Below are 24,843 nucleotides of genomic sequence, written 5' to 3'. Positions count from 1 at the left end.
ATTCAAATAAACACAGCTTGCCAACTTTGTTTAGTATGATTTTGCACCTTTAGTAATGAATTATGTTGTCAATGTGATGTTTCCATTTGGTGGTTACTGTCAAAGGAAGTTCCTGCCAAGGATGAACCCACATTAGGACTTCAGCACATCTCCACAATGTCTAAACCCTTTGATTTCTAACAAATCCAGTTCATTGTTTCAGATTAAACTACCCAACAATATTAGTACAAGGAAAGGTTCTTCTTTAAAAAGGCTTATTTTACAGTTTGTATAATTAAAATGTTTGGGTGAAAGCTTTTTGTTTTTGCAGAACTGACAAATTCCTATCTCCATGCAATATTGTTTTAAGCAGAAAAAGTTCTCTATATTCATGTTTAATATTTACAATGGTTTTCTGGCTAGAAGTAGAGTACATGAATTAATAAATAGATGTAATCAGTTCACATTTAAAAAAATCTTTTTTAGAAGAGAAGAATTGATCCCAGGTCATCTGTCAAAGTATTTACATCCACATACTTTCCTCCAAGTTGTTTAAAACTTCTTTAAAATAATTTGTTGAGATTAGTTTTGTGATTCTGCTCATGTTTCACCTGACACCAGGTTGAGAGCACAGACTGAATGACATCTTCTACAAATGGGCTGTTTAGGACAAAAGAAGTAAATCCTGGAAACAGACAGCAATTTAAGGTTTTGGTGAAGGATGAACATGCTAGCATGCAGAGAAAAACAGCAAGACGCAGCTTTAAAAAGGCTGTTACACCTCCAGTGGTTGTTTTTCTTTGTGTAGAACATCATTATGATCACCTACAGAAAGTATTGGATTAATCAGTGTTTGTGTCACTTACTAATTTTGATTTTTTTATCACTAAAAGTATTCTGTAAATGCATTCAGTAATGTGTTTACAGTCAGACATCCTTCCAAAAGTTAGAACAATGATAAATGTCATGTTTGTCTTGCTCCCAAAAATAAAGTTTTGATAAAATACATAATCAGTGTATTAATCAATGCACATTATTTGTCAACATTTACCAAAACAGAGCAGGGAAAATAGTTTTTGCGCTGTGTACTGCCAGAAACCAACTGACAGTGCTGAGACGTTTGGACCTTTGAGGGCTACACAAACCATGTGACCCTGTCAGTGAGTTCAAAGTGTGTTATAACACTGTATGAAAGGTGAGTGGCACCAGGTGAATCACCATCGGAAAGAGTAATGGCATTAATTACAACGAATCATAAATCCAATACAATGTTTGTGGAATTGTTTGTTAGCATTTAATGAAGATAATATTACAATCTATTGTGAACTTCCATGTCTACAGTCCTAAATGTACTGAGTCGCTGCCATGCACTGCCTGATATGCGTTAGCAAGCAAACAGGTGGATCTGATTAAGTGGCTTATGAGTATTTAATCAGATTAATTTCCATTCATCAGTGTGAGAGACTTTTTATCATGTTTAATCCATTAAAACCCAAGCTTTTTTATTTATCTGTTTATTGCAAATTTTGATTCACCTGTTCTTCTTAAAGTAAAATAACATGTAGAAGCTTAACCCTTTAATCCCAGTCAGCATGCAGACATAATGTTTCAGGACAGCCTCAGTTGTCAGATTATGAGGCTAAAATGATGTAAAATGAATGTATCAATAGATATAGCAGCATAAAGGCCGACCAGAACAAGAAAAAATGTGTTTATTACAAACAGTTCTTTGTAGAATAACACACAGATCAACAGTGACCAAGTCTTTTCTCATCTGAAAAATTATATGCATTGATGCAGCAAATAGGGAAATATAAGGATTTTGGTCAAAAGCTCAAAGTCAGCTAAATTCAGAGTTTAACCCACCGCATTTGAACACCAGGCAGCATTTCACATTGTTTTGTTAAAGAAAGGGAAGAGATGTTGATCTAGAATATGGAAAAGGAAGGCATCACTGTCAGGGATCCAGCTAAATGAGCTCCATGTATCGCGCCACTACCAGGGACCGGAACCCCTCAGACATTCATCGACAGCATGAGGAACTGTGGGGTAAATGCGAGAACACTGCAGTTATTACAAACTGATATGAAGGTAGGTTAAGTTTGAGACTTTAGTTAAGTAAAAGAGAAGCTAAGACAAATTAAAGCACAATCACGGGATCTGAATCAAACCAGAGAACTTAAAGAAACAACGTAATCAGTCACTCATATAAATGGATTTAGCTGCAGTTTTACCTGCATGATGTTCATCTTCACCCGTCCCCTGTTGAATTTGTCCATGGCCTGAAAAGCTCCTGGAGAAGAGACACAAATGTAAACACTGTGTTCTTTTCAAAGCATAAATGCAGTTACTCTAAAGCTCATGCAGGATTTAGTCTTTTGTAACTTACTGAACATGTTCTCCAGACGGACGATGCAGGTGAGGTAGTCATCAAAGTCAATGTCATAGTTGTCATCAGCAAATCTCAAACCAATCAGCTGCAGGAGCCTGTTGTTCAACTGCATGCCTTCATAGAAAGAAAGCAAGTATTAAGTTTACTCCTAAACATGCAATCACTACCAAAAACCAAAGACTATTTCTACATAGTTTTGTGCTATTTCTTATCTTATTATCTCATTACCTTTAATAGAAGTAGAGTCTGCTAATATATGATCATAGATTTCTATCACTACTACTTTTTCTCATTTCGTAATGAATACTGAACTAAATTTAACTGCAATTAATGTAAAATCTTGTGAAAGGTCGACAGAAAATACATATTTAAAACTAAAGGAGCACAATGTAAAACCAGAAAATGTAAAATGTAAAAACAGAATGCAATGATTTCCAAATCTCCTCAACCCATATTATATTGTCAGTAGAAGATAAACAACATATCAGATGTTGAAACTGAGACATTTTGCCATTTCTTGGGAAATATGAGCTGATTTTAAATTTGATGGCAGTAAAAAGTCTCATTTTGATCTGTTTGATTTTAAACAATTCCCACTTTGTCTCAGACCATTTTAAATTAGTTTTGGTCCAGAGAAGACAACAGTGTTTCTGAATCCTGTCCACATCTGTTTTCTTCTTTGCATGATGGAGCTTTAACCTGCGTTTGTGGATTTCAGGGTGAACTATGTTCACAGAGAGTGATTTCTGGAAGTCTTCCTGAGTCCATGCAGTGGTTTCCAGTAGAAAATCATGTCTGGTTGTTATGAAGGCTGCCTGGGACCCCAAGATCACCAGCATCCAGTCATGTCCCAAACGCACAGAGATTCCTCCCGATTCTCTGAATCTTCAAAGTCCTCACAATGTTATGTTGAGGAAATTTTTCTGAAACTGTTCCATACATTTTAGAACCAGTTTGTCTCAGATTGGTGTACCTCTGGCCATCTTTCTATCTGAGAGACCCTGCCTCTCTGAAATGCTCATTTTATAACCATTCATGTTACTGACCTGCCACTTAACCTCATTAGTTGTCAAATGCTCTTCCGCTTGTTTTTCATTTGTATCAGTTACTTTTTCAGTCTTTGTTGCTCCTGTTCCAGCTTTTTACAGACGTGTTGCTGCCATCAGATTCAAATTAAATTCTCTTCCATGATCTGGTAAAATGTTTAAGTTTTAAAATCTAATATGTTGTTTATTTTCTACTAGGAATAAACGATGTTTTAATGAGATTTTTAAATTATTGTGTCATATTTTATTTACATTTTATACAGCCTCCCAATTTCTTTAGAATCGGGGCTCTAATGTTTTACAATATTTTATAAAGAGATTATGAAAAGTCTGTAAAAATATTCAGGATGCATCATAATATATGGTGCATCCTGTTAAAAAGAGATCAGCATTTCCTTTGTAAATGTACATTTTGCTTTATACTGGCTTCATGAGAAGCTTTTAATAATATTTTCTTTAGCTAGTAGAGTTTCTCATTTGAAACATCTGAAATAGTGTGATGAGCAAAAAATATAGTGTTCCTCTTTAATTGTCAAAATATAGACTTTGGATCATGTTCTTGGAACATTTAAGGGTCTTTTAACACAAAATAAAATCTAATACAAGATGTCTGCCAGTAAAAATACACAATCAGTCAAAAATAAGGTGAGATTACAAAAGTAATGATCAGAAAGAATAAAAGCGTTTATGGAAAATTTAAACAACAGTCGTTCGTCTCACCTGCAGCTTTGAGAGCATTGCGAAGTTCATAGGATGACATCTTCCCTGAACGGTCGGTGTCGAAGGACAGAAAGAGCATCTGCAGCAACAAAAATTTCATTTAAACAGAGAAACGAACACCACCACTGATTTACAGCCTCCCCACATGAATACATACAATCCACTTCTTCATCTTCTCCCAGAACACCTTAAACTCTTGGAACTCCAGTTTTCCTGTGTTGTCCACCTGGTTTACTGTGTTAAGAACAACATCAGCTTAAATAAGTTGTAACATTCATAAAACATGATGCTAACATTGAACTAGTTTAGTTTATTTGTCCTCACCAATGGAGTTTAAGAAGCAAGTGAGTAATACCAACAACCTTTTTCTGAAATGGGGGTCAAATGGTAAATGGACTTTACTTATATAGCTCTTTTCTAGTCATGCTGACCACTCAAAGCGCTTTATTCACCCATACACTCATATAGCACTTCTATTGTTATTTACTAAGTGCTCTGCTCTGCCACACACATTCATTCCCTGATAGACACATTGGAAGGCAATGTGGGGTTCAGTGTCTTGCCCAAGGACACTTTGGCGTGTAGTTAGGTGAAGCCTGGAATCAATCCACCCACTTTCAGGTTGGCAGAGAGCTGCTTTTCCTCCTGAGCTACAGCTACGTTCAGACCAAACACAAACTGAGTGAATTGTACTGGATGACATAAAGTCCGTAAGACACCAGTAAGACGTATTTTCCTGTCAGACAACATCAACCTACTTATCAGCACTGATATTATTCTAACGTCACCAGAAGTGAGAATCTGTGGATTTATTTATGAATAACAGTGATTTAACAATAACAGAAGACAAAGTTTGGGACCTCAGAGCTCCATGATGACCGCTGTGGTCGACCAAGACAAAGATGAAAGAAAAACAAGGAGAAAGTGAGCAGAGCTGCAGAGTTTAGAGCTCCTCATTAATTATTATAGAACAGTGGTGTAGTGATGTGCAGATCAATACTAAAACAGCAATACCTCTGATACCAGTGACTTTTGTTCTACAATTAATTTTCACATTAGAAAATTTACATTTTAGTAATTTGGAATAAATATGTAGTTTAACAATAAAAAAAACAACGTGAAAGGCAGCTACAATGTCAGGATCTTGTCTAAATGATGCCCAGTTGGTAGGAACTACTTCTTCTTCCGCCTGCCATGCTGACGTGTGAAATACAGCATAGCATTGCTTCAGAGCAGCGTACTGCCCTCTCTCTTGTCTCAGTGCAGCAACCCCACAAATGTGCTTATACTTCTGAGATTTATGGGCTCAACACACAAGGCGCCCAACAACAGCGACAGGCGAAACTCATCGCCACCCAGAACACACAGGACTCAACAAACAGCAGCGACGACGGCAGCAGCATTGCACTCTTGGATCGCTTTTCTCTAAGAAATTTGATTGGTTATGATATTGGAAGAAATTTTGATATTTAAAAAGCAGTCCTTAAAGGGCAAGGTATGAAGAGACAGAAGATGTTGCTCAAGTTGACAGAAATCTCGCTGTTGACTATACTGAGGAAAAGAAAGACGACCCTGGGTTCATCCTATTTTACAAACAAGGAAACAGCATGGCGAATATCATCATCTGATGGAGGACCTCAAGGCTGATCCAGATAAATCCAGGACCTACATTCGAACAAATTCACCCTGACGCCGCACGGCTGCTTTTTCATCTACATCTCTATAATCTTTGCATGAAGTTTGGTAAAGTCTGGGAAAGTCAGACACAGCTAGGACCATCTGTTCCTTCTTGTTGAAAGTGTTAGCAGCTGTCTAGCCTGCTCTCAGCTCATTGGTCAGTCAGTGAAACCCTCGCTGGCTGGTTGTAGCCATGCGACAGCAACAAAATTTGAACATTTTTTTATTTTCTTGTGTCGCGTGGCAAGCCCCCGTGTGCACTTCTACGAGAACAAGCGTAACATTTCACATGTCGCCTGTTGCTTGGCTGGAGGAGAACAGCGATTTCAGGGCATCCAGTTTTGCTTAAATGTACAGTAATAAATATGGTTAAAATAAGTCAATGCTGCAATAAATAACTATGAGTTGAACTTGGAGTAATATGTGTCCATGAGATCATGGCCTGGATTTAGTCGGTAAGGTTTCCTGCAGAGTGAACTGTTACATAGACAAGGTTTCTTTAAAATATTTCTGGGAATAACAGTCATTGTGGGGTAAGAAAAATTAAAATATGACAGTAAAATATTTTTTAGATAAGATAGATATATAATCTCATCAATAATTCTCATTTGTTCTGACTGACAGTTAACTAAATATTGTAAAATATGGCCTAGATATTAACAAAAGTATGTAATTAATGTGGCCTTTATTTATCTAATTATGTATTTTAGTGGTAATTTTAGTTGCAAAGCATTCTGTATCAAACAAAGCGTATGAGAAGGATAGTTACATTTCCCCTCAATGTTGGCTGTTTTGAGAGTGATCTTTCAAACACATTAAGTTTTTGTACAACGTATTGGTATCAGATCAGTATCAGCAATACCAGCTGGAATTTTACTTGGTTTTGATTCAGAAAGGAAATCAGTGGTATCAAACGTCATTAGTTAGGTGTAATGGTAGAACAAAGTACAAGACAATCCTCTATTATTGTGGCTTCTACCAGACATTTCCTCAAATTAAGAAGTTTTTACACAGAAACAGGAACCTTCTCTGTCCCCTCTTTGGAGTTTATAGAAGGTTTAACACTACCAGCCTCCCAGGAAGACACTGAAAATCAGGACAAACTTGATGGGTGTGTCTCACACTATATTTTCAGTATGTTTTCATCATGTTTGACTCTGGTTCTGCTTATAATGAAGCAGGTTTCAGCTACACAAGCTCTCAAACAGGTGAACAAAAATGCTTCCCCTTTCCTTTCATTGTGCCTCCTGTTTTTACATTGTGTCATAAAAATACCCTTTAATAAACCTCTATCATTCATTTTCATTTTTTACCTCTCAGGTTTAACTACAGAGCAGCCTGTATTTACCAGCTAAAATTCATTCATTCATGCAGGCTGACAATCCTAGAATGAGCACCGTGGAAGGATACATCCATCAGGTTGATGATGCTGTGGCAGGTGCTGAGGCTCAGACCATCAAATTGGATCTCCTTTCCTGAGGATTCATATAGAGACACATATTACAACAAAACAACTATACAGCACATTTCATACATAAGGCAATCCATAAAAAAAGGAAACATGCAGGCCAGAGAACACATACGGTAACTTACATATTTTAAACACACACAGTGTGTATATAATCAAGAAAATAGATTTAAAAAAATTTAAAAATTCAGCAGAACTTTCAGGAGAAAAACTACATGTACTCTCAAACTTGACCCAGAAGATTTTAAACTACTGCAAGTTTTAATGCTCCAATTTTTTGTATTTATTTATTTATTTATTTATTATGTTTGTTTACATTATAATTCAACGCAACCTCAGGTGTGAACAGTGTGTGGCCCTGAAGTGACTCACATGCACAGAGGAAGATGTGACGTCACATGCAGCGCGATGTGTTTACGGAGGTAAATATAAACGCTACACATGTCATTGTGTATGTATCCATTTTAAAGTTGCTAACATTGCTCTATCTATTGTTTACATTTGATCTTGCCATGTCCCGCTTCCTGTGGTGCAGATTTTTGACGTCTGTCTCACTTCAATGACATAAAAGTCAGATGAAATGCGACATGCCTGTATGTGGTTTAGTACCACATGTGAAAGTAACCTGGCTTGGATTTGTGCTGATCATATGTAGATCTATATGTATTAAAAAAAAAGATCAGATATGGGTCACATATGGGGGGAAAGAAAAGTTGGATTTGAATCACTTTTGACTGCAGCATCAACAAAGCCTTAAGGTGGATTTGTACTCGTATGGCATCTGCGTAACCACCGTAGGCTCGGCGTAGCTCTGCAGAGGCTCGACGTGCACCTCTTCCAGACCTGACGTGCAACACTGCTTTGCAGACGCTTACGCGGAGGTACTCCCTTGTGATTGGTTAGTTTGGGATCATGTGTTGTCGGATATCTGGATCTTCTCGCTGAATTTGTGTGGTAACCACTGTTTATAAAAACAATAACCAGTGGATCAAGTTGATGAGAGGCTGATCAAATTTCTGCGTTTTCTTCCTAAAGCTAATAAAGACACTGAACCATACTGGACTTCATTGTTGTTTTAAAACAGAAAATACCGACCAAACTGAAACAAACCATCGAAAGAACTCCGACCTGGTGGGTTTACTGGCCGATACGACCCCTGCTGCCACCTTCAGATTAGGAGGAGAAACTGTAACACATAACCAAAATGACGTGTAACCCCTACACTCAAGTGCAAGAGCAAACTCACCAGCATCAGCTGCGCCGTAAACAACCGCACGCAGACGCCCGCACGCAGACGCTGTGTGAGTATAAATCCGCCTTCAGAAGTCTCTGTGGCTCTTTTGAGCCTTGGAACCAGCTGCACATTTTACAGGAAGCCGGTGTAAAGCTGTGAGAACCGGACTGATATGTTCCTTTTTTCTGGTCTTTGTAAGTAGCAGCATCTAGTTGCAGTTGTCTTAGTGATTTTTTTTTTTTTTTAAAGAAAACCGAAAAAACTCCATTACAATAGTCATGATTGCAAATGCATGAAGAGGTTTTCTAAATCATGCTGAGCCATCTGTCCCCCTCTACTAGATAGTGTTTTTCTAATAAGGGAACACTCCCTCTTAGATGACACTCAAATGAAATGGTTCGCCGTCATCTTGTTGTGAAGTTCTGCACAAGCCTCCTAATGATCCATTCAGATTCAGCAGGGAAACATCTTAAACCTGCAGGATCACTGGCCCAAAAGGTCCTGGAGTTGGTGATCCCTGCACTAAATACAAAGTTCCTGGCACATCAAGGCCCATTTCCTCACCATATCATAGTCTGTACCGTTGTAGTCTTTCACTGAATAGTTACACTTATTTTTCTCCTGAGATAGTTTCTGTTCCAGTAGCCCAACAAGCTTAGCCAGTAGAGACTCTTTACCTCGTGGTTTCAAACCCCACCTCGGACGCAGACCCCCATACTGAAGGTGGCTTTGAAAATATAAGTGTCTTTAGAGGGATTTTCACCTATATGTCCAGGAATTTTTTTACCCAGAATTTATTTACCAGGGTGAAAGACATCCTGGTAATCTGCATTATTTGCATTTCCACAAAGTTCTGGAAAATTTATTCTCTGGCTGATACCGCTTGTTGGCACGAAGGTCAGACGTGCTTCAGCTGTTCTGGTCCTTCAGCTTCTTTAATCTTGTTTCAGTGTCTTTAACTTTTCCTTCATGTGTTTCTGTGTGTCCTACATTCAGTTCTGCCAAGCTGTCGGCTTTTCTTCCTGACCCTGTCGTTTTCAGTTGTCAACTCAAAGTCACACTGAATGTCCTCCTCAGCAATACGCTGAAAAGATCCTGGACCTCATTGTTAGTCCACCTCACATAGCGCCAATTTTCAAACAATCAAGTTTGGAAGTGTTGAACAGTGAAAGTATGTTCCACCAATCAGAGTTCTTTATCATACTGCCCCATCCCTCAGGAGTTACAGGGACTCTGAAATGTCCTACCCCTCTACTAGATGCTTTTTTTTCAGGAAAATTTGGGGTGAGGGAAGGTATTTTTCTCAGGTAATGTCAGTGGAAATGCACCAAGGCTTTCTAAAATCCTGGTTGAATGAAACAAGTTCCTGTGGTGGAAAAGGGGCTTTTGCTACCTTCTCATGATTCATTACTAGATATGCACGCAAACCTAAAACTTAGGCCTTTTGGGGAGTTTATGTCATTGGATTTGTTCCTTTACAATAAAGCACAATGTACTGTTGTTAATGTAACAAAATGAGTTACCAAAGGATAGCATCCACAGTCTCTGGGTCTCTTAGTGGTAAAATTGCTGAAACTTCGTAGTCCTACAATGCCTGAATGCAGGCATTTGCTTTAAGAAGGCACTCTTCTATGTTGTTTATCTTCATATCTGTGACACGTTACGTGTTAGCTGACAGAATAAATATTGTGAAGCTCCTCAATGTCAACATTTACCAGCTACTTATCTTACCCTCCCTGTTACCTTCTTTTCAGCCAACCATCTCATACAGTTCTTGTTTGCTTTACTTTCTGTCACATCCCCTGTTACTGTGATGGCCCAGTTACTGTACTGACTAGTTTAGGATTTTGAATTTGTGTATAGTTTTGCTCGGATTTACTGCTGCATTGTCTTCTTTTTCTAATTTAATAAAGCTGTTTGTCAGCATCCTCAGCTTTACTTCTACTTACGCCTGCTGAGAACGCCATTCAGCATCTGCTGAAGCTCTCTGACAGAGATGGCCTCGTCCTGCAGACACAGTGGATGAGAAGCTGGATCTATATGCAATTCTACAAAACACTCATTGATCTGTAAAAATAGTATTGAGCAAATCTGTTTCCTACCGGACCAGCCAACTTCTCAAACAGCCTCCGCAGACCTCTCTCTTCATCTGACTCCTCCTCTGGGGCGCTGGGCATGGGCGGCTGGTGGGAACAACTCGGTGTCAGTAGAAGCAGACTTAGCTGGTTTACTGAACATTTGATTATTACTGTTTGGGGGATTTACTTACAGCTGGCAGGTCAGCATCAACGTTGCTTCCCATCTCTCTGTGGACCAAAACTACAACCTCTTAAAATTGGTGACCAGAGAATGTGCTTGTGTTTATGTACCGTTTGTAAGGATTTTTCACTTAAAGCAAAACTAGAGAAGTTCGTGCTTCAGTCTTGTTTAAAAGTTGACAAACCCAGCTAAGAAATCCAAGGCAACTATCAGACGAAGTCATGAAAACAAGATCATGTGTGCAAAGATTCAGGACCTAAATATGGATCAGGATAGAAATTAACACTATCTGACAGACAGATGTAGAGTTAGCTTGTTGTTTCTGTCAGTCATTAGCTCTGGTTCTGGTTCTGGCTCTGGTTCTGGCTCTGGTTCTGGCTCTGGTTCTGGCTCTGGTTCTGGTTCTGTGGGGCATTTGCTCAGATGATGTAGTTGCTGTTGTTCAGGTTCATGATCATGAGAATTTAATCCTGATTATTTCTTTTCCTGCTCTGTGTAGATTGCAGGATTGAAGCTGTGGTTAATTTATGTATTAAAACTACTGAAACATATTTATGTACTCCAGATATTTACTTTAGTACTTAGAATCACAGTTGAAAACCACATTACTGATAAAGCAGAACATTTTTTTCTTTTCTTTGTTCATCACATGTATTATAACAAATAAAAAATATTCTTATCAGGTTCTGTCACATTATTTTTGTTTGTCTCATCGTCTCATGTTATGCATGTGCAGGGCTCAGACAAAGATTTAGTTTTACAACACAACCGTAGGGGGAGCCAAAGAGCAAAAATGTTGCTTTAATGTCCCCATAAAGCAACTCAAGTGAATCACTTGAGTTGCTTTAAGTCCCCATAAACCCTCAATGTAACCCACAAAAACTAAATTATTTAGGAAGATTTTTCTGTGGACTTGAAATCTAACCTAATCTTTTATCCTTGAAACCAAAGTGTACACTCACATAGCATCTGCCTTCGTCTCAGAAAAGATGCGAACGAGGAAGTCAGCCTCGTGGTGGGGCTGGAAGGTAGTGGGGACCAGCAGGTATTTTCCAGGAGGCAGAGCGAAGCGTTCCGTCACCTCCCGCATGTTAATGTAGGTCCTGCTACGAGCCTTTGATGGATGGTAACGGAAGAAATCCTTCCCCAAATGATCATCATCATCTGGAGCCTGAACAGAGAAACAGAGAAACAGAGAAAGGGTGAACGCTCTAAAAATAATTCTAACTGATAAGTACACAAATAGAGATCTGTAAAGATGAACATATAGAGCTCAAAGAGCTGAAGATGTTAAAATGTTCATCTTGCGGGCATTTCAAATATGCAATCAAGTTTATAAATAGAAAAATGTATGAGAAAACCACATAAATCTTCAGGGACAAAAGACCAGCCAACAGCGGGGAACACTGCGCTTGGAGTGGGAGGCTAGTCACTTTAGCCACTAGTGGCCTGGAAATCACAGGGCACACCATCCCTGACTATGAAGCAACACAAGAGAAGACAGCCCAAGAGGAGGAATGGAAGATGGGCTTAATAGGACTGATCAAAAGGCAATGACAGGAATGAACAAGGACAATGAGAACATTCTTTGGAAGTGCACATGTGGATGGGTATGGGTGAAATCAAGCATGGGGCTGCACATCCAACAAGAAAGGATGAAGTGCAGGAAGTAGATAGACCAGCATCCTCGTGCTCATGAAGCAGCTCAGATGACAGGTTCCAGAAGCCAGGAAAGAGGCCACAGTGCTGCAGGATCTAACAGTGCTGAGTCATCTGAGGTAAGTCAAGGAAACCCTTTGATGAAGAAGAAACCCAGGATAGATGAAGACACCAGCCCTCCAGAGACTGAGGAGGTGATCATAGTCAGGTGCCAGGCCCGCCGGAACAGGAAGAAATGAGAAACCCTTGAGAAAGCTGGCTTGAGGGAGCTGTGGCACGAACTTAGACTGAACCTTGTGAGGCTGCAGAGAGTGGAGAGGTTCAGGAGGAGAAGGAAGAGAGAGGAGAAAGAGAACCAGCTTCTTCAGAGATCCCTTCAGGTACACTCGACCAAGTTACTGGATGAGAAGAGGAGTGGTAAATTAGCCATCAGTAAGAAGGAGCTAGAGCAATACAGTAGACCTTTATCTGGCTCACTGAAATGCTTGACAATTGAAAAATTCAACCATTGAAATGAGTGTTATATTTGTAATATGAGAATATTACAAGGCTTTAAAACTTGGATAGTTTTTTTCTCGCGACTATTAATAGGAAAAAGCAGTACAGAAAACGAATGAATGAATGAATGAATGAATGAATGAATGAATGAATGAATGAATGAATGAATGAATAAAGGACACAAAACAACCCACAAGTCTAAGGGTTAAAGATGCCCAGCTCTTTTCTTGTTTTGTTGTGTTTTTACCTCATACAAAGCAAAGCCGATGGTCTCCAGGTCCAGACCTTCTTTCCTAAGCTTCCGTCTGTTCTTTTGCATGAGAGCAACCACCACACTGCACGCATTATCATCATCAGCATCCTGAAGCTCCAGCTTGAACTGTGGGTTGGTCCAGAAAGTGTCTGCAGAGTACAAATGTTGGATTTTTACTGAGGTTGGTTCAGTGCAGTCTCACACTGATGTATCCCAAAAAAATAAAAAAAACCAAACATAGTTAAGAGTTTCTTTCAGTGTCAAAGTTGGTCTCACCTATGTAGTTCCTGCAGCCTCCAGCTGTGGAGCCACGAATCCAGTTTCCTTCCAACATTTTGACCTCCCACCGATGTTTTGTGTCATCGGTCAGAGAGTCCGGAGTCAAGTTGCAGATCTCCACTTTGTCATAGTTCCTCTTGAAGTCCTCAAACTCCATCCTGGAGTCACAAACATCAACACATTTCACTCAGTTTAGGACAACTTGAACCTGTTCATGTTGTTAAAAAGCCAACATGAAACAAATTTTGGTGTACATGAAGTATTTCTTTCAGGAGGGCTAAATATTTTACTGTAAAAGTTGATGATAATTTAATTATCTAAAAGCATTAAAAAAAAGCTGTATCTGCCCCAAGAATCTGTTCATTTTAGTCCTGACATGAAGATCGAATGAACACTAGTGCCGCATTTATCATCCTTTATTAATTCTTCTGCTGTCAATAGACACAAAGTATGTACTTACTCATAATGTTAATGCTTAACTATACAAACAGCACATGCTAACTTTACTTTTCAGCAGACTTTTCATGTGGTCTCACCAGAATTCACCGTCATCTGAAATCTGCAGTATGCGATTTTTTTCTGATTTGTCAATATAATCCCATTCTCTGGAGCTGAAACACACAGGGCACAGAAAGATGTGATTCATCCTCAACATGCAGAAACATTTTGTGCTTCTTTTACACTCAGTGTGCTATAAATGTCTTTTAGATCTTTAGTAGTGATATAATCTGATGCAATGTGAAATTAATCTGTATAGGATGAAAAAATGTGAATGAATTCTTGAAGTTAGAGGCTTGTGGAGCATCTTTAGCAGCAATAACCTGAAACTTTAAAATACTTCAGTGATAATGAATAGTACATTTAGGCTATTTCTACATAAAAAATATAATCCTGAGACATTTTGACTCAACAAACCAGAACATCCAACCAAAACATTTCATTGGGTTAAGGTCAATTCTGACTTTGCACATTCGAACCATCAACTCTCCTCCTTTTCTACCACTTCGTACAACATTTATTTTTGTTTTTATGCAGGCTTTGAGTCTTGCCACATCATCTAACCTCTCCAAAACTTCAGGTCATGGACTGCTGCTCAGATACTCTGTGAAACGTTTCTATGCAACTTTAAATTTATTGTTCTATCAATAATTTTAATACAGCTAGGCCCCGATGGTCACGAGCTGTGGGCAGAGACCAAAAGAATGAGATTGCAAATACAACTGGAGGAAATGAGCTTCGGTTGATGGGAGGCCGGGCTCACACTGCTGACAGGGTGAGGAGCTAAATCATCCAGGAGGGGCTCAGAGTGGAGTCGGTGCTCCCCGTGTGAAAAGAAGTCAGATTCCAGTCAAGATAACAAGAGAAGGTGATTTGGACATGTCCCACCAGAGGTGGGCTTCAGGGCAGATCCAGAAGTATTTATAGTTTTATTCTCTAATAGTTTAAGAGCTTCTTCCGTACAGGAAGATCAGATTTAATTTCTCTAGAAATCTGGACACAAAACTGCACAGGCCTTTTCTTGAACTACACTTAACGTCATTCTATGTGTGTATTGTGTATTTTGAAAGTGTATATTGCTTTACTTATCACTCCACGGTCCATTCCACTCAACCTGACCCCAGGGGTTTCTGATTCTGATCAGCTTGATGGTCTGACCTCTGAAATTCACCTGAAACACAAAGAGATGTGGTGGTTATAATTACATTGTTAAAAAATAATGTAAACATCACTTAAAATCTCTTTCATCATGTCGATTTTTTTTATTTTCCTTTGATATCCTTCTGTACGGAAGAGGATTAGAAAATTTTCTTCAGTGGCCCTAATCCTCTTCTGTACTCCTGAGACCCAGCAATTCATATTTGTCCACCATACAGGACATTACAATTTTGCTCCTTTCTCTGACACTTCACGTTACTTCATTAAGTCCTGTTGATCCTTACAGAGGACAACTGTACATGTACTGTCACATGTGATGGGGGTATGACATTAATAACTTGTTCAAATCTGTCTTTTCTAACACATTTTATGGAAAAAAGAAGAATAATCATGTTCCTAAAAATTAACATAATTTTAAATGTTAGATTCCAGTTGTTTTCAGTGAGTAAATTTCTTAGGAATATTGGAGTTATTTTTCAGAGCTGAGTTTATTTATTTTCTTTAGAAAAAAAAAGTTTTTTTATTAATGTCCTCCATACTGGACGTCAAACGTCCTGACAACTTACGGCAAACGCCTGATTATTATGAGTCTTATAAGATTTTTTTGTACAATTATCATATGGTCTGAAGTGTGTTACGAACAGATTTGTCCCGATAATCTGCTCCAAAACGGATCATAGCTGAGAATCGGACATATTGAACATGCTGAGTAGCCTAAATATTGATTTAACATACCTCGTGCATGTGTATATTCACTGCACCTATTCGTTTATTGTCACATTAAAGTCCATGGTTAAAGATCTGCTTAAGAATCTTTAGTTATAAGTATGTGTTGTCATAGCTACATCTCTGGCATTTATAACGAACCAAACCTTTTGAAAATTGGTCTAAAATTGAGCAACTTATGATTATTTATAAAGTTCATGCACCATTAAAACAATGTCATGAGTGTGTGAGTTAAAAAAGTTTTAAAAACCCTTTTGTGTGTACCAGACTACATGATCCAGGAACATGCTCAAGTACTTTCTATTTAAAGACAGCAACATCCTTCTGCTCGGTTTTGCCAAACAATGCGAGATGCGGCCGGCATACCATGCATCGTGACAATTGGTGTGTGCATGAAATGCATGCCTTAACCAGGTGAGAGTCACCAAGTGTGCACCCTTGACTATGCTACTCATACAGAGAAGGGGTGATGAAAATCCAAAAGGAATAATGATGTCCATTACTAGCAACGGCAGAGGGAGAGAGAATAAATTACATGTGTTCCAGCACATGAGTGTATGCATGTATTTACACGGATGTGTGCATGCGCTGATCACAGACGGAGCAGTGGCGCTGCTCTGTGACACTCAGATATAGAGTTTTCACAAGATAAAAGTCCAGAGAGTGAAAGGATTAGATGTGAAAGGGTGAAAGTTCAGATGAGGAAGAACAAGATGAGGATGAGAGCTAGATGTGTGCAGTCATCATCTGTAGCCCAAAACAAACACATAGGGTTTTAAGTAGTGCAAACCAGAAAAATAGTCAAATAAAAATTAGAAAGTATAGCATTCAGAGATGTTCACCAGGAAATGAATCCCAACACTACTTTTTTTTTTTTACTTAATGAAGCTTATGTATAAAAGGCAGCGTGTTCCTCTGCATGATGAAGACAACAGTGCATGTTCTCAGTAGTCCAGATCATTTATCCTCCCGCTTTTGGATGACAGGTGAAACGTCCTCAACTAGATGTGAGTTTGTTTGTTGTCTTCACAAAGGGACTCTTACCTCCTCCAGTCCCGTGATGGAGTATGCATGTCCCTTCACCAGACCTGTGCTCGTCCTGGCCTCAGACTCTGCAGAGCTGGTGGTCTGCAAAAAACACCAAATCACCGAAAAGTTAACCACACTGAAGCACTTCCTACTCATCATATTTGAGGAGAAGAAGTTAGAAACAAATAAAATAAAAATGTGACAAAGATTTACATCAATAGAACATCCCATCATGGAGCCTCTGTCCAGGGCCTTTTTCATGATTGAGAAAAGGTCGTTTGGCCCATTCTTGGTTTCATAAACTTCTCCCACTCCACCAGTGAAGTCTTCCATGGCCTCCATTGTACTGCCGCCCTTCAGGGACTCGTAGCTGCCATGCATCCTACAACATGATAAAGTTTTAGGTTTCAAGTAAAGATATTTTGTCATCTGTTACTCAGGATGTATAAAAGATGTGAGTGTTTGTTACTTGGCGTAGGCTTTCTCCAGCAAGGCACTCCAGAACTCATTGTTAGTAGCAGAATGAAGCATGATGAGTTGATTTCTCACTGCCGGCAGTCTGTCGTCCACCACCACATCCAGCCATTTGTTGTGTTGCCAGAACTGAGGGGAAAAACCATTATAACTAACAGGTTTCCTGTATATTAACATGAACCGATTCTGAACAAACACTGAAGTTATACAATCATTTAATTTTTTTTTCTCTGTGTAGCTTTAATGTCTGTACACAATAATGAAGTTAAACTAAACAATGATCTGCTCGTTTCTTTAGATAGTGGCAAATGTATATATTTTTTTCTATTAAATCATTTAAAGTGCATTCTTTTAAATCATTTACCCGATCTGATGGAAATGTCCTACAGTGGTTTACCTCGTATTTATCAGACAAGGCTTTCTCAGATAAGATAAGGATTTTTTTCCCTCTTCTACAGCCCCAGTCTGCCCAGTCGAGCTCCACAGGGATCAGTTTAGGGGCCAGTTCTCTTTTCACTGTATATACATCCCTCAGGTTACATTTTCATATCATTTTATTTTTATGCAGATGACATACAGATCTTCTTGCCTTTAAATCATGATGACCCCACACCAATCATAACACACCAGAACTGCCTTTAGGGGGTAACGCGCTGGATGGCTACTAACTGTTTTCAGCTACATTAGAGTAAGTCATAGGTTGTTGTTTTTGGCCTTTATAATTCCTCACTAAATTCAAAAAGCCTTTATTCCAAGTCTAAATTCAGTGGTAATAAGCAGCGTTTTCTACCTGTGAAATATCCTTCTTTTCCCCCAATGATCTGAACATGGTTATTTTTGGTTATTAGTATTTTTGAATCAGCCATGCTCTTTTATCTGCAGCTCTTTCAAAACTCAGCTGCCAGACTGATACCAAAAAAAGACAAATTATCGCCCCTGTTCTTGCATGGCTGACAATTAAAAATAAAACTGGTTTTAAATTCTTTTGTGTGTCTTTGAAGCTTTGTATAGACTGGTACCTGAGTGCATTTCTGAACTCCTGTCTTTAACCCCAGACCTCTCAGATCTTCTGGAAAACTACTTTTAGCTGGTCCAGGTCCAGTCTATAAAGGAGACTGCAGCAGCTCCAAAACTTTAAAACATCCTCCCATTATTTTTTAATTTCTCTACTGCTATAAACACTTAAAAAAGGTTGCTAAAGACATATTCTTTCTCACTAGCTTTAAACTGTATTTAACTTCCTGGTATACACTTTCTATTTTTATTGTTTATTTTTATGTTTCATTTGATTGATTAACTTATAAGTTCTTTTGTGTTGCTTTTAGTCTTTATTTTTTTTATTGTGTTTCATGTTATGTACAGCACTTTGGTCAACTGTGGTGGTTAAAATTTGCTTTATAAATGACCTTAAAAAGAGACCGTTTAAAGTCAATAAATCTTTCTACATTAAGTCAAGCCTTGTAAACAGTGTGCAAAAAGTCTTGGTGGGTTTTCATTGCTTCACCTTTCAGCTGATGATTGCTTTTTTTTCTCTCTTTTTTGCTTCATTTTATTGTTCTATGTTTTTTGTTCAGCACTTTGTTTCAACTGTTGTTAAAAGTGCTTTACAAATAAAGTTGAGTTGCTTTGTTTAACTTAATTCAGAGGGCAAAATAAATAATATAATATAAAATATTGGAAGAGTTAATAACTGTGAATAAGAAAAAGTTAGGACAAACTGAAAATGAATGAATGAATGAACTAATGAATGGATGGATGGATGATGGATGGATGGATGGATGGATGGATGGATGATGGATGGATGGATGGATGGATGGATGGATGGAATGATGGATGGATGGATGGATGGATGGATGGATGGATGGATGGATGGATGGATGAATAGGTAGATAGATAAGACTTTAAAATACAAAACCAACAAAAAATTAAACAATAAAAAATTACTTCTACATTTATTTACACTACTTTCATTTCCGACTGGGTGAACTAAAACACTTCCTGCGTCATCTTTACAGATTCATTTCATCTGGTGATCTAATCCATGCTTTTGTAATTCAGGGTGATGGAAAGTTAGAGCTAATAGTTTTTAAAGTGTTTTTTTCAAACAGGTGATTTGTTTGTTGCTTCAAAATCACAATTTAATCTAAAAATACCTATGAAAATGTTTGAGGACCTAGATGAACGGAGTATCTCCAGTTCTTCACCAAATGTTAAACAGATTAGAAAGGAAGGGATCCAGTCTCAGCTGGACGCTGTGATCTCTGATCCTTTAGACAGACCTGCATCATTTATTAACAGCTGATAGAAACACATGAACAAGGTTTACTGTTGCTTTCAAGAACATTTCTTTTCCAGGTACATCCGTGTTATTTTAGAACAAAATGATGAAGAACTACGTTCTGCTATGTTACGGCAGCAAGGCTGAGGAAGAGGAGGGTACTGGTACTGGGCTGGTTCTGTACTGCAGTCCTGATCTTAAACATCCACCTAAACCCTGGTTAACTTCAAATTTCCTGAAATTAAACAGTGAAAAAACTGAGCTTCTCCTCATTGGCACAAAATCATCATTATCCAAAGGTGGCAGATTCTCTCTTACTGTCCCCCCTCCCCTCGGTATTCCCATATTAAAATCATCACACAATCTGCTAACTTCCACCTTCACAATATAAACCGATTCCCCCCTCCCTCACTGTCCACACTGCCTCCATCCTTGTCCACAGTCTTGTCACCTCCTGCATTGATTATTGAACTCCCTCCTCTTTGGTCTCCCCAGAAGTCCTTCGTCAAGCTCCAACTTGTGCATAACTCATAACAAGAACCCCATCACCCCCATCCTGCAGCAGCTCCACCGGCTGCCAGTCAACCAAAGAATCAACTACAAACTCCTCCTGTTCACCTTTAAGGTAATCTATAACCTCACCCTACCATATTTGTCTAACCTCCTCCAGATTCCCACTCCAGCTCGCTCCCTCACATCCTCAACCTCCATCCACCTCTGTGCCCTCTGCCCACCTCAGCCCCATAGATCCCAGAGCTTTCAGTCGCTCTGCTCCCAAACTCTGGAACTCCATCCCACCTGACATCCAAAATTTTGACTCTCTCTGTGTCTTCAGATCTAGACTCAAGACTCATCTGTTTCATATTACCTACATGCTTTAAGCCCAACTACACTGTCCTCTGTTTCTTCTGTATATGATGATTTTATCCATTGTTGTTTTATCTGTTTGTTGTAAAGTCTCCTTGGGTTTTAGAAAGGTTCTTTAAAATAAAATGTATTATTATTATTATTATTATTATTGACTATGACCCTGTTCAGTTGAACATCTGAAGACATGTTTGCAGGAAGAACAAAATAACACCTGAAACTCTTCCTCACTTGGGATCCTCACTGGGATGTTTTTTAAGTGTTGGGAAAAGGAATGGGAACGTTAAAAAGTGGGAAAAGATTCCCTTAACAAACTTTTTCTAGAATGTTTTATAGGTCTGTATATCAACAAATGAAAGTAGCTGATGAGACAAAACCTGAAATATTTGGCAAATATAATAAATTCAATTTTATTTCCCATACCTTCCTATTTTTCTGATTATTTTGAAGTTCCCTTTTGAAGTCAGTTTGAAAAGTTCCTTTTTTCCCTTTCCTTTTTCTTATGGTTGGTTATCCGATTAAAGAATCCAGATTAACCATAGTCAAAGAAATTTTTGACAAGGGTATCTCTGGTAAAGAATTTTTTCTAAACTGCCTTTAAATGTGTACTACGGCTGTAAACATGAGTAAAACTCTAAACGCCTGAACAGAGTTTCAGAGAAGAGCAGGTGATTTGGTCAGAAAAACTCTTCATTAAGTAAAACATCTCCACTTAGATTTATAAGAGCTGATGGTGTACCTGGAAGTGAAAGATGCCGGCGTATTTGTGGTCAAATTCCTGGTTTTTGGGAACGACCCGGGCCAAAGCATTTTCTTTCAGGGTTAAAGAAGCGATGGCTGCCAGCAGCCAGCAGTCTCCTGTGGAGATAGATAAGTGTTTCATTTATAAAAAACTGAAGTATGTTCATGTGAAAGATGGAGACTAACTCATCCAGATAACAAGAGTACCAACCAAGCTGTCCTTGGCAAATGTCCGTCCTGTCTGCACCGCCTTCGATGAACTTTGGGTTCTGACATATCTCCTGCAGAAAGGTTGTAAAACAGGAAAAGAAACAGGTTGGTTTGTCTTCAAAGAAGGCCACTGCTCTGGTGACATTAATACTTTTGATGGGTGTGTTAACATTCCTGACATAATAATCAGTCTAAATTCTCTGTCAGTCCAACACTAAATACACAGAACGCACTTCAGCCGGCAGCTGAAGAATTTCCTCTGAGGGAACGCCCTGCACATAAATATGTAGTAGAGGTTGTAAACGTGAGAGGTGAGTTTTCCCTTTACTCTGGCTGCATTAAGCTAAAGGAGTTCGACATGGGTAAAAGTGTGAAATGGTACACAATATAAAAGAATTGAACGTCTCCGGAGATTTTAATCTGAAGATAATCTGAGTTGCAGATATCATCAAACCTCATGCTGAACTGTTTCCAGAGTTACATGGTTTTAAGCAAATACATGTTTGTTTGTTTTTAAGGTAAAGGGATAGAAACTAACTTTAGCTCAACTTTCTCCAAGAGTGACTTTGGAGCATCTATTTCGTCAGATGATACACATTAATAATTGCAGATGTGACTCAGTTTAACAGATTCCTTTAAAGTAAGATAATTTTAGATCCTCTCCACCCTAAGATCCACAATCCTAAATCTCTGATGTCCTGTGCCTACGTACCCGAGGCCTCTTCCATTTGATATCAACAGGAATGCTCTGGCTGAAGAAGAGCGATGAGTCTGTGGCAGGGAAGTCTGGATCCTCAAACAGGACTCCTTTCTGCAGACATTCATCCCTCAGCTGCTCAAAAGACTTCCCGTTCATCTGCGTGTTCTCAGCCTTGATCGAGTCGGCGCTCCTGCCGGACAGAGTGGACTGAAGAGGCATCTTCTTCTGTTTCAGACCGAACCTTGGTGATAAGGAGACGAAGGAGTGCGGCGAGTTCTCTTCTGTGTCTGATGCAGGGACCAGTCTGTCAGGGCCTTGATGGTGCACACCCTCCAACAAACTGGTTTTTCCTCCTGGCATTGAGCCTCTCCCACATTGACTCTCCCTCTTTCTCGTCCTTTTTTGGCTTGGCCTGCAGAATGATTGAACAGAAACATTAAATACCTACAAAAGGTGTTACTGTCATCATCAAACAGCTTATTTTTACCTCCAAGGCAGGGGTCATGTATGCATTGGTCTGTCTGTCTGTCTGTCTTTTTGTCTGTCTGTCTGTCTGTCTGTCTGTCTGTCTATCAGTCTGTCTGCCTAGTGAGGATCCACCTGGATCCAGGAATTTTTTAAAGGATTCTTTACTATGGAGAGGTAGAGATAATTTTGCCATTAAAGGTTCTAACTCACAAACGATGGCCACAGTCACTGGCAAAGAAAATTTACAATAGCTTGGCAGAAGTCCGCGCTCTCTGAGTGCTTCTAGTTTGTGAAAGAAACATTCAACAAATCATCTTTATGATAATGGGGCTTTAAATAATTAAAAATTGTATAATCTGGTCATTTCTACAAGAAAAATATGATAACTGCCTTAAATTGAGATGGTCCTAAAAATATTAATTCAATCATTGATGACATGTTGAGTCAGAGAAACCCACCTCCATCCAGTCAGCCTTCAGGGTTTAGGGTCAGATGGACGAAACAACTGAAAACCAAACCTGATGCACTAAGATTTCCTGAACCACTGGGGGATTTTAACAGTTCGTATAATCATTTGCACACTGTCTCTGCCTGATTCCTGCCTAAATGAGCTCAAACTCTATGGAAAATTGAGCAAACTGAGTTATTTTAACTAACAGGTAAAAAGTCTAAGCAAAGATGAGAAGGTGAGTTAATGAAGAAGTGCAGCACAACTACTGATCAAGATTAGTCTTTAAGTAAATAGTAAAATATATTATAGATTTAGTACTGTTATCTGGTTAATCTGGACTACTCACCCGAAAACAGGCAAGATACTCATCATTATGGAATCATTGATTAACAATGACCTATTTAATACTCAATTAGTAATTGGTTTTCAGTCAAAATTAACTGACCATTAAGTAATCATTAGCTAATTTATTTGATTTTACAGGGATCCAAAGCTTAGGTAAATCATTAGTCACTGATTTGTTCCTCCTTAGTTACTGAGTAACTAAACACATTTTGTGACCCTTATTGTAAAGTGTTACCCAGTCACCGTAGAAGGTTGTTGTCTAACGGGGTATTCACGCCATGATACTCCAGGGGACTGGACCTTCACAGCAAGTAAACAGTAAACAAATGGAGCCAGTCATGGGGTTCCTAATTTTACTGTGGTGTGCAGAACATTTACGTTTTTCTGAACACACGCTGTTGGTTTTGTTTTTCCTTCTGCCCAAACAATTTTATGTTCACTTCCTTCTGTTTGATGCTTTATCTCCTGTAGAGTATTTTCAGGTTTAATGTTCTAGTCATAGACTGTATGCTACCTCACTGCCCCCTGGTGGTTATGCTGTGCCACTATGTGGGACATCTGGTCTGAAAGTGATGGACTCCACACATAGTCTGTTGTCTGAGTTATTAATCCCCATACCAGAATATTACAGCGGTTGACATACTTTACTGTCTTTTCGGACCACTGGGTAGTCTGTTTGCAAGTGAACCAAGACACCGGCCTTCAAGCGGGCTTCTTTGGTCCAATCACGAATGTTTGGGCCTAAAATAACAAATAGTAAAAAGGCCAAAGAGACACAAAATCCAGTTTAAGAGAAAAAAGATTTCCTTAAATGAATGTAAAGCAGCCGCATGAAAACAGGAAGTGAAAGAAAACAATCACAGAGAGAAGAACAGATGAGGGAAGTCAGCCCGTGCAGGAACATGTTGCAGGAGAAGGCTTCCTTGCCTCCCTCTTCCTCCGAGAGCTGCAGACAGACGTGAGGTGTGGACGCTGCTGACATCCTCGTTATACAGCGTGTCCCACTGGAAAAAACAATAAACATATCTGTGAACCAAACTGGAAGAAAGAAAAGAGAGAGCTTCATGTTTTACAAATCAGACTTTGCTTGTTTGTTTGTTTGTTTGTTGTTTTATTCTAAGTCCTTAGACTTTCTGTGCTTACATAAAAATATAACGACTTCTCAATGTAATCCCAGAATGTTTTGTAAATGGGATCATACACACAAAGGAAGATTTTTATTTATTTCAAAATGGTGGTGAGGAAAGTGAGGAAGAGTTTCAGGTGTTATTTTGTCCATTCTTCTTGCAAACATGGTGTTCAGTCTCAGCAGTGCTGGGTTGTGGTTGTTACATGTCAGGACTGCAGGCAGACCAGTCCAGAACCAGTACCCTCCTCTTCCTCAGCCATGCCGCTGTAGCAGAATCTTCATCATTATGGGTGCCAAAGCTAAAG

The 24,843-nt window shown here is 38.9% G+C and overlaps 1 protein-coding gene across 3 annotated transcripts; it reads right to left on the bottom strand.

The window, feature by feature from the left end:
- Positions 1–1,674: 1,674 nt before the first annotated feature.
- Positions 1,675–24,150, bottom strand: capn9 (calpain 9). 3 transcript variants are annotated; one of them, XM_041982832.1, is made up of 21 exons: positions 24,053–24,143; positions 22,158–22,557; positions 21,447–21,516; positions 21,234–21,352; positions 17,345–17,478; positions 17,089–17,257; positions 16,891–16,974; positions 15,048–15,133; positions 14,001–14,075; positions 13,462–13,622; positions 13,180–13,334; positions 11,738–11,946; positions 10,786–10,822; positions 10,619–10,699; positions 10,466–10,523; positions 7,225–7,289; positions 4,295–4,363; positions 4,138–4,216; positions 2,369–2,485; positions 2,214–2,272; positions 1,675–2,021 (listed from the first exon to the last, which is right to left on the bottom strand). In XM_041982832.1, the coding sequence occupies exons 2-21, from the start codon at positions 22,503–22,505 to the stop codon at positions 1,995–1,997; spliced, it is 2,202 nt and encodes a 733-aa protein (XP_041838766.1). In that variant the 5' UTR covers positions 22,506–22,557; positions 24,053–24,143; the 3' UTR covers positions 1,675–1,994. The 3 variants fall into 3 exon arrangements, with proteins under 3 accessions (XP_041838766.1, XP_041838764.1, XP_041838765.1); XM_041982830.1 differs by having other exon boundaries at positions 16,891–17,257; positions 24,053–24,150; XM_041982831.1 differs by lacking the exon at positions 24,053–24,143 and adding an exon at positions 23,645–23,699 and having other exon boundaries at positions 16,891–17,257.
- Between the last annotated feature and the right edge of the window lie 693 nt (positions 24,151–24,843).

Source organism: Melanotaenia boesemani, chromosome 4 (genome assembly GCF_017639745.1).
Source record: "Melanotaenia boesemani isolate fMelBoe1 chromosome 4, fMelBoe1.pri, whole genome shotgun sequence".
In the NCBI taxonomy this organism is placed as follows: Eukaryota; Metazoa; Chordata; class Actinopteri; order Atheriniformes; family Melanotaeniidae; genus Melanotaenia; species Melanotaenia boesemani.
This window is presented reverse-complemented; position numbering and strand designations above follow the sequence as displayed.